Source organism: Triticum urartu, chromosome 7A, assembly GCF_056163025.1.
Source record: "Triticum urartu cultivar PI428250 chromosome 7A, HENAU_Tu73, whole genome shotgun sequence".
Lineage (NCBI taxonomy): Eukaryota > Viridiplantae > Streptophyta > Magnoliopsida > Poales > Poaceae > Triticum > Triticum urartu.
Window position 1 is genome coordinate 685,310,907 of NC_141879.1, and position 12,846 is coordinate 685,323,752.

Consider the following 12,846-nt stretch of genomic DNA (forward strand, 5'->3'; position numbering starts at 1 on the left):
ATGTGAGTTTCTCAACCATATTTATGTCTTCGATATTGTTTATTCAAAAATAGTTGACAACTAATTTATATTGACAGCTTATTTCCATTCAAGCAAACATGTCCAGCACTTGGTAGACAGTACCGTCCACTGTCCCGGGGCTGAACTAAACTGCGAGGAGATAAGTCATTATGTTTCATGGCTTGAGGATCTTGATGATGTCAACAGAGATTATTTTTCTAAATTTGAAAATCTTAGTACTCAAAACGTGCGACCAATAATGATCGTATTGAACTACGGTCACATCTATTTAGGAAAGATGGTAAGATTTTTACTATTTTTTCTCAGTGCATCTTTTGCATACATTATTTTTCAAGTTAAATTTCATTGCTAAGTAATGTTATTATACGCGGTGTTTTTCAACAGGGACTCCCGATGACAGTTGTGCCTCAGTGGATCGAGACTAAAGGTCGCATGTTAATGGTTAGCTTACGGCCAAGATATCCTACATTGCACATGAGTGCATTCAGGATTTCTACAACCGAGGAATGCTTAATAGTGAAAGACTGGAGCAAAATTGTGAAGGATTGCATAGAAGTACTAGGGGGCAGCAAATAGAAGCGCAGCCCACGATTAGGAGACAGGTTCATCTGCATGCTCCAATATGATGAATCAGGAGAGCTATACATGTTCTATACTATTTTACCCGAGAGAGACCAGCTTTGCATCTAGTTGAAACTAATCTGTGGTACTTTCACCTAATGATTTAACAACTCATTATAATGTAAAAACAATCTCTAAATTAAATTGAAAACACAAAATTAAAGGAAAAATAGAAAACAAGACCAAAACCACCACAAACATTTAGTACCGGTTGATGGTACCAACCGGTACTAAAAGTCTCGCCGCACCCGGCCCTGAAATGTGCCACGTGGTGGCACTTTAGTGACGGTTCGTGCCGAACCGGTACTAAAGGGGGGGGGGGGACTTGTAGTCCCCGCCCATTAGTGTCGGTTACAGAACCGGCACTAAAGGCCCTTACGAACCGGTGCAATAGCCCGGTTCTGCACTAGTGCGAATCACTCACAAAACTACACAGACTATAAACCTGTATTAATCTGGGTAGCAGCAGGTCTCTACAGGGTGGTCCACGGTACATGATGATCAATTGCAAAGAAGAAAGAAATAAGGATTAGTTGGCAATCATGTCTGCTATATACTCCCACCTTTCTCGTTTATTGGGCCTTATCATCTTCTTGGTTTTTTCATATTATAAGTTTTATTTTCACTTTTTTTCCACCACATGTTCACAGTCAAAGGTTCGTTAAATTGATGCATGAAAGGTTTAAAAGAAATAAACCACTGTATGTAACCATTCCTATTCATTTAGTGATCATCCATGCATACACTGTAATTAGTGCAGATTAAAATTTGAGTAATTTTATAAACTATGAGATTTAAGCTCTATAAACCGGAAAGTAGGGAGTAGCCAACAACAGTGGTTGCCCTATGGATATTGAGTTGGTCCCACTCAGGCAGCATTCATGAGAGGAAAACTTATGGGCTTCGCTCAGGCAACCGACGACGGCTCTGCTTTCTTCTTGAAGACGGTGTCGTGGTGCTCCCTTCTGTGTTCGGGTTGCCGATGAAAACCTTTGTTCATTGTGCACTCAGACAGTCATGACACGTTGCGCCGGTATCTCTCTTGAGGGCATTGTCATGAAGCTTAGATGTATTAGGGCGTAGCGTGGCATTATCCTCATATCCTCTTGTGTTTTCTTTCGATAGCGAAGTTGCTTGCCGTGTAAGTGATCCGATTATCCTGGATCGACTTTGTAAGATGGCTATCTCTCCACCTTCTATCGTTCGGCCGTGTACTTTATTCGGTTGTTGCTTTATATATAAAACGGGGCAAAAGTCCTATTCAAGAGAGAATTGTAGAGACCATGTATGCGGCACATGATTCAATTTATAATAGTTCAACCACCGAGTCACTCACAAAATTACTTACTATAAACCCGTAATCTGGGCAGCAGCAGGTCTCTGCAGAGTGGTCCATGGTACATGACGATCAATTGCAAAGAAGAAATGAAGATTAGTTGGCAATCCTGTCCGCTATATAGCCAGGAACAGTGGTTGCACTGTGGATATTGATTTGGTCCCTCTCACTCTCAGGCAGCGATGATGAGAGGAAAAGTTATGGGCAGCTGACCCACAGAAGCATCTCAACCCACGCCATTTATGGCAGATGCATGGTCTGATGTATTCATTCAGGGAGACCATCTAACTTTGCTCTTCCATGCAAAAAGAGCCAAGGGAAACGTCAAAAATTTGGAGGGAAATGTACTTTGAATTTCGAATGTACTCCCACGTACGTACACCTCTACATTCATTACTTAATAGATTTTAGTTCCTCCATCATTTTGCTGGACTGACACTTCTGTCCCTGTTGTCTTTGTAGATAGCTATCGGGTACGTACTACTGGTCCATATGTAGTTAAGGCGTAGAGCTAACTTGTTTGTTTCGTTATGTTGGCATTAACCACACTTTGATTAATCTCGCAACAAAAAATATACCACAAGGTAAATTAAAGCGTAGCAAACTAGCAATGGCCATGCATGCATGTGACCAAGCAGGTCTTTGCGAGGCCGGCAGAGAGGAGATCTAGAGGCAGAAAGATAGCCTAGGTAGGTGCTTTTGTGTGGTGAAAAAAGCTCCATATTGACTGCGATGCAGGCAGATCTTAACGTAACGAGTGATGGCAAAAGTGACACTGAAACCCAGAAACTCCAGGTTCGTTTCTCTCTTTCTGCTGCCGTAATCTTTCCTGGTCTGCACATCTGACTACAGATCTATCAGCCAATATATATAACTATTTGAATAAGTTATTCTTCACCCGATGTAATCTTACAATCATTTCATAATTAAATTACGTTTGAAATTCAAATAGTTACATTTCTATTCATTCACTACGTAAAATTTGACATAAAAAAATAAAAATATAGGTTATAAGACAAAAAAATTACAGTTTATGTGTATTTTAGACTATGTTTTTACGTTTGTAATTTTACGTAACATAAAATATTTTCTACGGCGATTATATATTTTCTTACGATCTTTTTTTGCATCGGAAATAAAACAAAACTTACGAAACGTAAATTTCGGTGCATTGATGGTAAAATAGAGGGGGTGAAGAATAACTATTTCTCACCCAGGATGAGGAATAGCATATATATACTATCACAGTAGATCGATCAGAATATATATGCATTGCATACGATATGCCCTGCGACGCAAGGGTGAGATGGATCGGGCATGCAGCGGGCGCGTGGATGGCGTGCAGGTGCGTGGTGTGTCTCACCCAACACGACATGCAGCATGGCGGCCATTAAAAATTCTGCAGGATGCCGTCCGACGTGGCTACGTACGTAGGTCACCAGCTGCATGCACATGCTAAAAATGGCGCCGCACGCTTCCCTCCCCTTCGATCGCGCCGCGGAGTGAGGGGTATCTCCTGCCGCGCTAGCTGCCGGTGCATGCATGCCCTACGTCCCTGCGCGCTTTTGCTACGCCATAAGGGCATCTTCAGCCGTTGGCTCTCAGGAAGGGTAAAAAATCGCTCTCTGGGGCGCACCAGCGCTAAACCGCATACTGGGAACGTGATGCCCCCCAGTCGCGGCTCCCTATAGGTTTTTAAAATATTTAAATTCGACGCAAACATAACGCAAACACGGACGAGTTCGTTCAAATTTAAACATATTTTATAAAAAAGGAAAAAAAAAACTACCACGGGCTACCCCGCCGTCTCCCTCGCCGCCCGCCTCACCGCCAGCCCACGCGGTTCTACATGCCGAGGAGGCTGTAGAACCGCGTGTAGTCACCGCCGTCGTCGTCGTCGTCGCCCCCGCCTACGCCTCCGCCGTCCCTGTTGCATCCCTCCCCCGGTTGGCGCGGCGGGTTGGACGGTTCGGGGGCGTCATCGTCGTCGCTATTGAGGACGACGACACCGTCCTCGTCCTCACGCCCACGTTTGCGGGCGGCGATCTCCTCCAGGGCCCGGCGCTGCCGGATCATCTCCTCGCGCAGGTAGTCGTCGCGCGACCACCGCATGGCGTCCTCGTCGGAGAAGCCGCGCCGGGCTATCTCCTTGTACTCCGGGGGGAGGCTGGACTCCACCTTGGGCTCGACGAGGGCGCCGGAGCTGCGGGTACGCGCGCTGACAGGCGTGTCCTGGGGCTCCGGCTTGACGGGGCGGAGGTGGAGGCAGGGAGAGCCGCCGGACGAGGAGGAGGACACCCCGGTCTCCATGCGCCTCGGCGTCCAAGAGCTTCCCCGGCGGCCCCGGCGACGTGAGAAGGACGGGGGAGCGGGGTACTCGAGGCGCGGCGTGTTGCCGCCCTCGATGTACTCGAGGACGGACTTCAACGTGCGCCCGGGCACGCCCCACCACCGACGCCGGCCGGCGGCTTTGAACCTGCCGGAGGGCACGACGCCGTTGGTGGCCTCGAGCTGCTCGTCGTGCCGGCGGCGGAAGTACGGCTCCCAGATTGGGCTATCGGGGACGTACCGGGGCCCCTCCCTCGCCGCACGCGGCAGGAACGAGCGGATGCGTGCGATCTCCGCACGCCGCGCCGCGTCGGTGGGTACCGGGGGCACCGGCACGCCGCCGGCGCTGATCCTCCACGCCCCAGGCACCCGCATGTCCGGCGGGACCGGGTACTCGGCCTCGAAAAGGAGGCGAGCCTTGTCCTCGTGCAGATGACGGCGCCCGAATCCGTTCGCCGCCGCGTCGTCGCCTGGGAAATGCTCGGCCATGCTTTTCTCAACTGGTGACGGCGAGAGGAGGAAAGGGGGAGAAATGAGCGCGTCGTCGGTGGATGATCGGGGTGAGTCTCTCCGGCGCGCTTGCAGTCAGCTTTTATAGGCGGAGACGCCGCGTGGTAGGCTTGGCCGGCGCGTTACGCGTGGCGGCCGAGGGACGCGTCGCCCAGCCTTCACTGCGCCGCCCGTGAGGCATCAATGGAGGCTGACCGGCGCAGCAGCGCGCGGCAGCTTTGGCATTGATTCGCCGCGGGAAACGAGGCGATGAGGACGACGAAGGGGCGAGAAGAGAGTAGAGTCGCTGACGCGGCGGGCCCGCGGCTCTTCGCGCCAAAAATGATTCGCCCGGCGCCCCCGAGCGACCACCAGCGCGCCGGGTTCGGGTTGGGTCCGCTGGCGCCAATTTCGGTCCGAGCCGGTGAAAACTGGGCTCTTGGGGGCGCGACTGGGCCGATTTTTTGGCGCCGGCGGACGAAAAAACGCCTGGGGGGCCTTTTTGGGGGCGCGGCTGGAGATGCCCTAAGTACGTGCGTTTACTTGTAAGTTTTATTGCTCTGTTTTTTGTTTTTTTAACATAGTACAATCGCAGATGCTTGAATACACTCACCCCTGTACAAACACGCATAGCGTACCTTTATGGACAGATCCAAAATACTGAACCGACATCATCTTGATATTCGTGAAATCACCATACACGCATCGTAGTCCACGGGTATTGCTCTGTCGTCTTGCATATTTTTCTTGACGTGAGATACTTTGTTTACTAGTAAATGTGCTATATTTAAGAATATATTAATTGCATATGAATATTAGGTATGCTATTATTTGTGTGTTAATCTGTGATTAGCGCAATATTTGGTATATATTAATTGCACGTTAAACATGTTTAACGCTCGTCATTGGAGCAGTCTAGGTCATTAGATTAACTTAGTTCGATGGCCGAGATCAATTGGATCTGCCCCTTTGGATCTTTTTATATGGATATAGATATAGATGTATTTTGAAAGACAAATAAAAAAACTTTCTTGCCTTGTTGGGACTCTCAGTTTTAACACCAGGAACTCGTGATTGCTCACATGTCGAACCCTTCAAGATTGGGCGCTTTATTAACCACTAAAGGTGGTTTTGACGGTAACTTCGTGGTTGTTTCAGATGCAGTAACCTGATCAACATACAAAATTGCCAAACAAAATGTGTAGGAAAAATGAAAACAAGCCAAAAGGCAAGAAATTGAGGAAAAACATAAATATTTCTAGTAAATTAAATAAACATCTAAAGATAAATTAATGCAACACAATCAGAAATATTCTGTAAAACCATCGAATTTAGTAAGATTCTAGCAAACTCATGGAATTCAGTAAAGCCAAGATAGATTTTGTTCATTAAAAAAATTAATAATGTTTTTATAATATTTCTGAAATTTTTTACTTCCCCTTTTCATCCCCAGTTTTATTTGTAGATCTTCATTGTAGAATTTATTGTGTTTCCATTTTACTAAAAATATCCAATATAATTCCTTTTTTCATATATTTTTAAATATGTTTCCCTTCATGATCTTCTAACTAGTTTTTAAAACTTTCTTTTTTAGATATCTCTATATTCTCACCTGTTAGTCAACTTTGTATGCTAATTGTTACTACATAAGTCTGTGAAACTGTCACTACATCATCGCTAAAATTGCTTTCAAAATGCCAATAGACAAAATTTTGATGGTTTTGATACTTGAGTGACAGCGTATTTCTAGTATTGGAGTTGAGGGACCGATTTTAACTTTCGAAATAGTTGAGGGATCAAAAGTTAACATAAAACCCCATGGTCTTACAATGAATAAACCCGTAGTCTATCCAAAAATGTTTTATTTCATTATGTGGCTCCACGGTCGCACGTCAGCATGGGCCATCCTCTCCACTTGGTAGCTTGCGCGGGCTCCGCAGTGCGGCCTGCGTGCATAATGTTGGGCCTTTGCTTTGGCCCAGCAGTAGCAAGATAGAGGTTCATAATGAAATAAATATGTGCCATGAGGGATTCGAACCCAGACGCAACCAGATCAAGTTGGCGCATAAACCAATTGGTTGCACACATGTTTGTACAAATTATGGAAACATGTTATTCATGTAACAAGCCAATCTGTTGCACGTATGTTTGTGTAAATACAGGAAACATGCTCTTCTAGTTTGTTTCCTGTTATATTCTTATATTTTTGTCACCGAAAATTTTAAAGATCTGGTCTTTTTGTACCATAGATACGCACAACCATGCTCATTATTATATCCTTAATATAACTCTCTGTCACACGGATGATGTTGGGCTGCTATAAAAACCCTATAGTCGAAAAAAGATCAAAACATGGATAAAACGTAAGATAACCCAGATGACTCGGACTAGCTGAAGTCTCCAAGACAAACAAAACCCAGGTTGTTTGGCTAATGTTTTGGCACATTAAACTAAGACAACTCCTGGCTAACTTCCTCCCATAAATGGAAGAGCAACCAAGCCTCCTCTTTTGCTATATTTCTTTTAGATAGATAGCCTTTGCGCTCAGTTGCCACTTATATCGCCACCGAACACCGTTATCATCACTAACACATCGAAACTCGCCTCACCAAAACTGCATCGACAAGGAGAATCGATTAGGACGATGAAGAGCTCGAATTGTGCATTGCAGACGATGAATTTTGTCGTTCAATCTACACTAAACACCATAAGCAAACATCGCGTTCGGTGAGAAATTTTCCAAATACTCACACCCATCTACTCATCAAGATTTCGTTAACCCCCTAGGTATTGCCCATCACCCTTGTGTTATCGTTGCCCATGCGCACTATGATCCATGTCATTCGCGGACATGAATCGGTTGTCAGCCGATCCTACGGGGTGTATCATCATCCTGCGACGTAATTCTTCAAGGAGAAGTTCCACTGGATATGTATACGTTGTACTTGGTTTTTCTCGAAAAATTTAATTGTTGAAGGTGAATTATTTGGTCTAACCTTTGTGATCCACTTACTTAGCCCCAAGAAATTAGATGAGGTCCTCTGGTTATACGTATTAAAGAAAGAAACATGAAAAAGATTACCTTGCTTCGAACAAAATTCTCCTGTTGCAGTGGCTCTGAAATTGACGCGGGGCAGCACGAAACGATGGGACTGGATGCAGGATGATGGGCAGCGCAGCGCGCAGGGAGGGTCCATCTGACGGCTGACAATGGGTGGGGATGATCGACCGGCCCAGCCTGCGCCGAAAATTACTAGCCCCCTGTCCCACTTGCAGCTCACTTTGCATGGGCGCGGGCCCCACCGGTCAGTGCCCCCACAGCAAAGGCCTGAAGCATGAGGGAGGAAGCATCCGCCCACGACCAGCCCGGTATGAGCCATGCACGACACGGCCACACGAAGGCATCAGCATTTATCTTTTCTTCTGGCAACTCCACATTGGATTCGTGCATCGTCATTCATTCGTTTTAAATGGGTCTCTAATCTAATCCAATCCTCAATTTTGTTTGCAGTAGTACTAATTATGCTAGAAAATGTGATGAATATAGATATAGTTTCTAGTCGGTGGCAAGAGGACAGACCCATGCATAAAGCATCCAGCTCTGCGAAGTTGATGGGATCATGGGCGCCATCTACTCTAACAAAACAATACACATGCCGGCAATTAACCATTGCTGTACGTCCTAGCTACTCTATAGCAAATACAGATCATCCATGCATCGTCCTAGTGCTAGTACTAGTGCTACTCTATAGCAACACAGAAGAACATGCCTCGGAGACTTGCTAGATTAACAGACTTCACTGTGCTGCTGTAAACATCCTTCTGCACCACCTGTATATGTAGTATCCAGCTATAGGCGGAGTAGGTTGGTAGGAACAACATTCTTGAGCCGCTCTGATCGGTGCTAGTAATTAAGTATATATTTAATCACCGTCCTTAAACAAACTGTAGTTGCATCTTGCACGGAGGGAATGGGGGGTGGAGAGGGCAGGAGCAGGGTGCAGAGAAATTAACCCTGGGGCAGTGAAAAATGCATGCTCCGGCCCCTACTGCCTGCCTGCCTGCCGCCATCCGTCTGATCTGATCCACGAGAGAGAGGGAGAGAGATGGAAGATGGAAGCTTTAGGAGGCGGCTGCATGCGATCTACTTACTCTCATGTTCAAGAGTTTCACCACCCCCACAATCATTTGTGCCACCCTCGCTCTCTCTCTCTCTCTCTCTCTCTCTCTCTCATGATCTATTTAACATGCGCCCGCCCTTTTGCTTGTTGCCTGCATATAATTCTGTTCCTCGCTACGCTTGCTTCTCCTTTACTTATTTAGCCAGGCTACCCTCCATCATCACCTCCACGACGCCTGCCTCCATCCTTTCTCAAGCTACTACAAAAGACCACACACAAGCAAGCAAGCAAGCAGAGTCACATCACACCACTGGCCTGGCTAGCTCCCCACCTCACCTCGGGCAATTCTCTCTCGCATAAACTATTTCTTGGATCCTCGAGAGAGGATCTAGAGCAGCAGCAGTGGGATCTGCGCGCTCACCAGCTATCATGGGCCTCGACGCCGCGGAAATCTCTGAATTGGCGGCGCTCCGGCCGATCCACACGGCCGTGAGCGGCGCCCGGGCCACCCAAGTGCCAGGGGCGGTCGACGATGACGCTGCCGACACCGGCTGCGTCACACCCAAGGCGAGCGGCGGGCGATCGGCCGCTGCAGGAGGTGCGGACGACGGCGACGACGCTGCCGCCGACAACGGCTGCGTCACGCCGAGGGCGAGTGGCTCCCTGGCCATGCTGCCCATCGCGCCACTGCTGCAAGACGACCGCGCCGACGTCGGCTTCGCCACGCCGCTGGCCACGGGTGGGGTAATTAGTCCGCGAGACGGCTGCGCCGCTGCCGGCGACGAGAACAGCTTCACCACGCCGACGACGGCCGACAGCGCGCTGTTGCCGGCCACGGTGTGCCCGCCGGCGCCGCGGAAGTCGGCTCCGGAGCCGACGAGGAAGCGTGCGCCGCTGCAGCAGCGGCTCTTCTACCCGGTGCCGCACGACCTGGTCACCGTGTTCGTGGCCGTGCCGCAGTGCCCGCCGCCCGCCAAGAAGATGCGGGCGCACGCCGTGGGGCCATCCGCGCCGCTAGGCACGTAAGCGGGTCATCTGCGTCTCTCTGTCTCTCGTTCCAGCAATTCAGCACCCCGCGCAGGGCACATGCATGCGTGCGTGCGTGCGTGCATTGCCTTGGCCGAAGGAACTCTCCAGAGAAGCGGAAGCGAAGTGGAGCTCTCTTTTCTCTCCTCCGCATGCAGAATTGCAGGTCGAGCCTGAACAATCGAAGGAATTGTACATACACCGCCGCGCGCCCGCCTGCGCACGCGCGCTCTATCATGGCGCAAATTAAGCAGCTGATCGTGGATGGAAATGGAATCATAAAGTTGGGAATAATTAGCTCTGCATGCCAGAATTAGTCGCTCGTGAGTGGGGCCGCCAGTTGCTCTGTATTTCCGCCTCAATCCCCTCGCGGGGAATTGTGTAAAACTCTACTGTAATCTCTTGTAAACTCTACTTCCATTTCGTCTTTTGTACAAGTACTCTACTTGTTTCGCTCTTGCTCTGCCTCAGCATCCTGGAATTATAGACAGATCATGTTTATTTCTGCGGATGAACTGCTCAATTCAACTTCCAGAATTCACCGCCTCTCTCTCTCTGTCTGTTTTCCCTCTCTCTAGAATTCACTGAATTTTATGACAGCGGTTAGACACCAATTGTGATCAATTTCTCTTCTGTTTTTTTGCATGAGAGAGAGAGAGAGAGAGAGAGAGAGAGAGAGAGAGAGAGAGAGAGAGAGAGTTGGGCAGGCGGCGAGGAGGACGGGGAGGGAGGAAAGTGGGCTGACCCTGACGCGAGCTTCCAAAGCATGTCTTGTTGCCGCCGCAACCCTCCCTGGATCTTCTTGGATACCCAAACAAAGCCGCGTGCGCGATGGAGCTCGGCTCGACCAGGGTCGATGGATGCAGAGGGCACAGCAGATCTGGAGACGGGAAAGCGCGCGGCCCGTCCCCCAGATCTGGGCGAGTCTCCTCTCCAGTCACCCACCCGGCTACAATGATTTGCCCATGGATTCCCCAACTGCTAGGTCACGTATAAATTTTCTCGCGGGAACTGTTCATCTACAGTTTGTGCCATACGTGTTAAATACGTACATTTTCCCTTCTACTTCACTCCGGAGTCTGGAGTCTGGACCAGTACGCGAGCAGCACATTCAGCTGCTACTATATCACTGTGCAAGCGTATGGCAGCTGCCGGCCCTGCGGTACTTGGACTGTACTCTGTTTTTGTACCGTCCGAACGTGGCCAGGGAACTACTCTCCGTCTCCACAACACACCTTTGCAACCGGTAGAGATCTCAAGGAAGATCGCCTCCTAACCACATGCCAGAACGACGCGCAAACGTGAGCAACTTCACCCCTGTCCGGCTGGCCCTAACAAGAAGTTGTTCACCACCGTTTGGACAAATTTTGTCAACTAGAGTAAACAACAAAACTAGGGTAGCTAACAAGGGACAAGCATGCAAAATGGTATGGACCAAACCAAACCTAAGCCATCATCATAATTCACAAACATCCTTACGCCAAACGCATGATCCTACCCACGAACTGTGCCGCTGAGCCTCACGACTCCCAGGGACACAGAGCAGAGATCGGCAGCTTCTCCGGCCAGGCAGGGACGATCATGCACCTCAGGGCTACCGGATTCGGTACGTGACAAGAGCACGCATCCTCTTGTCCTCATGCCAGCCCACCAAATATTCGTGGGAAAAGAGAAGGCTTCCATGGATTTCTAACGGCCAGGGACGTACGTGCAGTGGGCGGGGGGAGTGCGCCGGTGCGTGCGTGCGTGGATGTGTCTGTCTGTCTGCGGTCTGCAGTGCCGTGCATGCATGCATGGGCGGGTGTCCGCCACTAGCTACGTGCCAAAGGGCCACCTACTCGTGTCTTTTCGTTGCTGATAAGCAAAGGGTGTTCCGCTTTTTGTGATGGAACCCTTTATTTGTTGACTTGTTTCTTCCTTTTCTACTTGTTTTCATTGGCGCCTTTGGCCTTTTTGGAGGGCTATAATTGCTCAGTCGGTGTGGGAAATGAATAAAGGCTAACGTCTCACAGGTCATTGGAAATCTTGCATATCATCATATTGTATTGTTTAACCTACTCGATCATGCAAGAAATGCAGAGGCGTGTCGCCTTCCGTCAGTCACTGACCACGGCAGAGACGGACGCCTGCCGGAGTCATCGGAAGAATGCCTTGGTATCGAGCAATCGACGAAGGAGGCGGTGGAGACAGCAAGAGCGGTGAAGCTCGTGAGGCAACAGAACCACGCGGTGCAGATGGTGGCCGGCTCTATCTTGTCCTCATCCGACGACCCCCCTTCCGCCGCCAACGCCTAAATGGAGGGCTACGGCCGCGCCGGCAACCGGAAGGGCAAAGGACCGGCGAGGAAGTCAGTGGTGAAGAAACTCGTCCCTCTTCATCTTTATTTCCTTTTTCATTAATTATACTTTAGAAATATGTCCGTCAAGTGAATCATGATGTTCTTTTGGTCCGGATTATGTGAATTTGTATCTCCGTTTGCTTTATGTTCGTTTAATTTCATTTTTAATCCACGTACCATCTTTCATGTTTGCATGTGTGTACAAATTTAATGTACGGGATATGAGGTACATGGTTGTGGACGCGGCTATTTGATGGATTGACCGGTCACGTATGTGGACGTATATGGTGCCGAATTTTAGTATGTCTCGTTGTAGATGGTCTTACATTAGGGAAGGAGTATCGCACTCCTTCTGTATGTGATGTAAAATAATGTGTTGCCTGTGATGGGCGCCATTGATAAATATAAATAGTAGTAGTACGTCCTAGCGGACTGATTAAGGTCGGTCGATCATGTTGAGTTGTGATCTGTTGGGAACTTGGGATACATACCGTCATGAAGATGTACCGGGCGGCCGTGAAACTGATTTGCTAACGTAGTTCTGATGGCATATATGACGCGTCCTA

General features: G+C 48.7%; 1 protein-coding gene across 1 annotated transcript; it reads left to right on the forward strand.

The window, feature by feature from the left end:
• Nucleotides 1-9,029: 9,029 nt before the first annotated feature.
• On the forward strand, nt 9,030-10,400 carry LOC125521316 (uncharacterized). Its single transcript, XM_048686373.2, has one exon. It carries the CDS (start codon nt 9,346-9,348, stop codon nt 9,940-9,942), a length of 597 nt encoding a protein of 198 aa, XP_048542330.2. The 5' UTR covers nt 9,030-9,345; the 3' UTR covers nt 9,943-10,400.
• Nucleotides 10,401-12,846: the final 2,446 nt, after the last annotated feature.

Coding starts and splice junctions, on each gene's coding strand:
- LOC125521316 (XM_048686373.2), top strand. CDS start 9,346: ATGGGCCTCGACGCCGCGGAAATCTCTGAATTGGCGGCGCTCCGGCCG.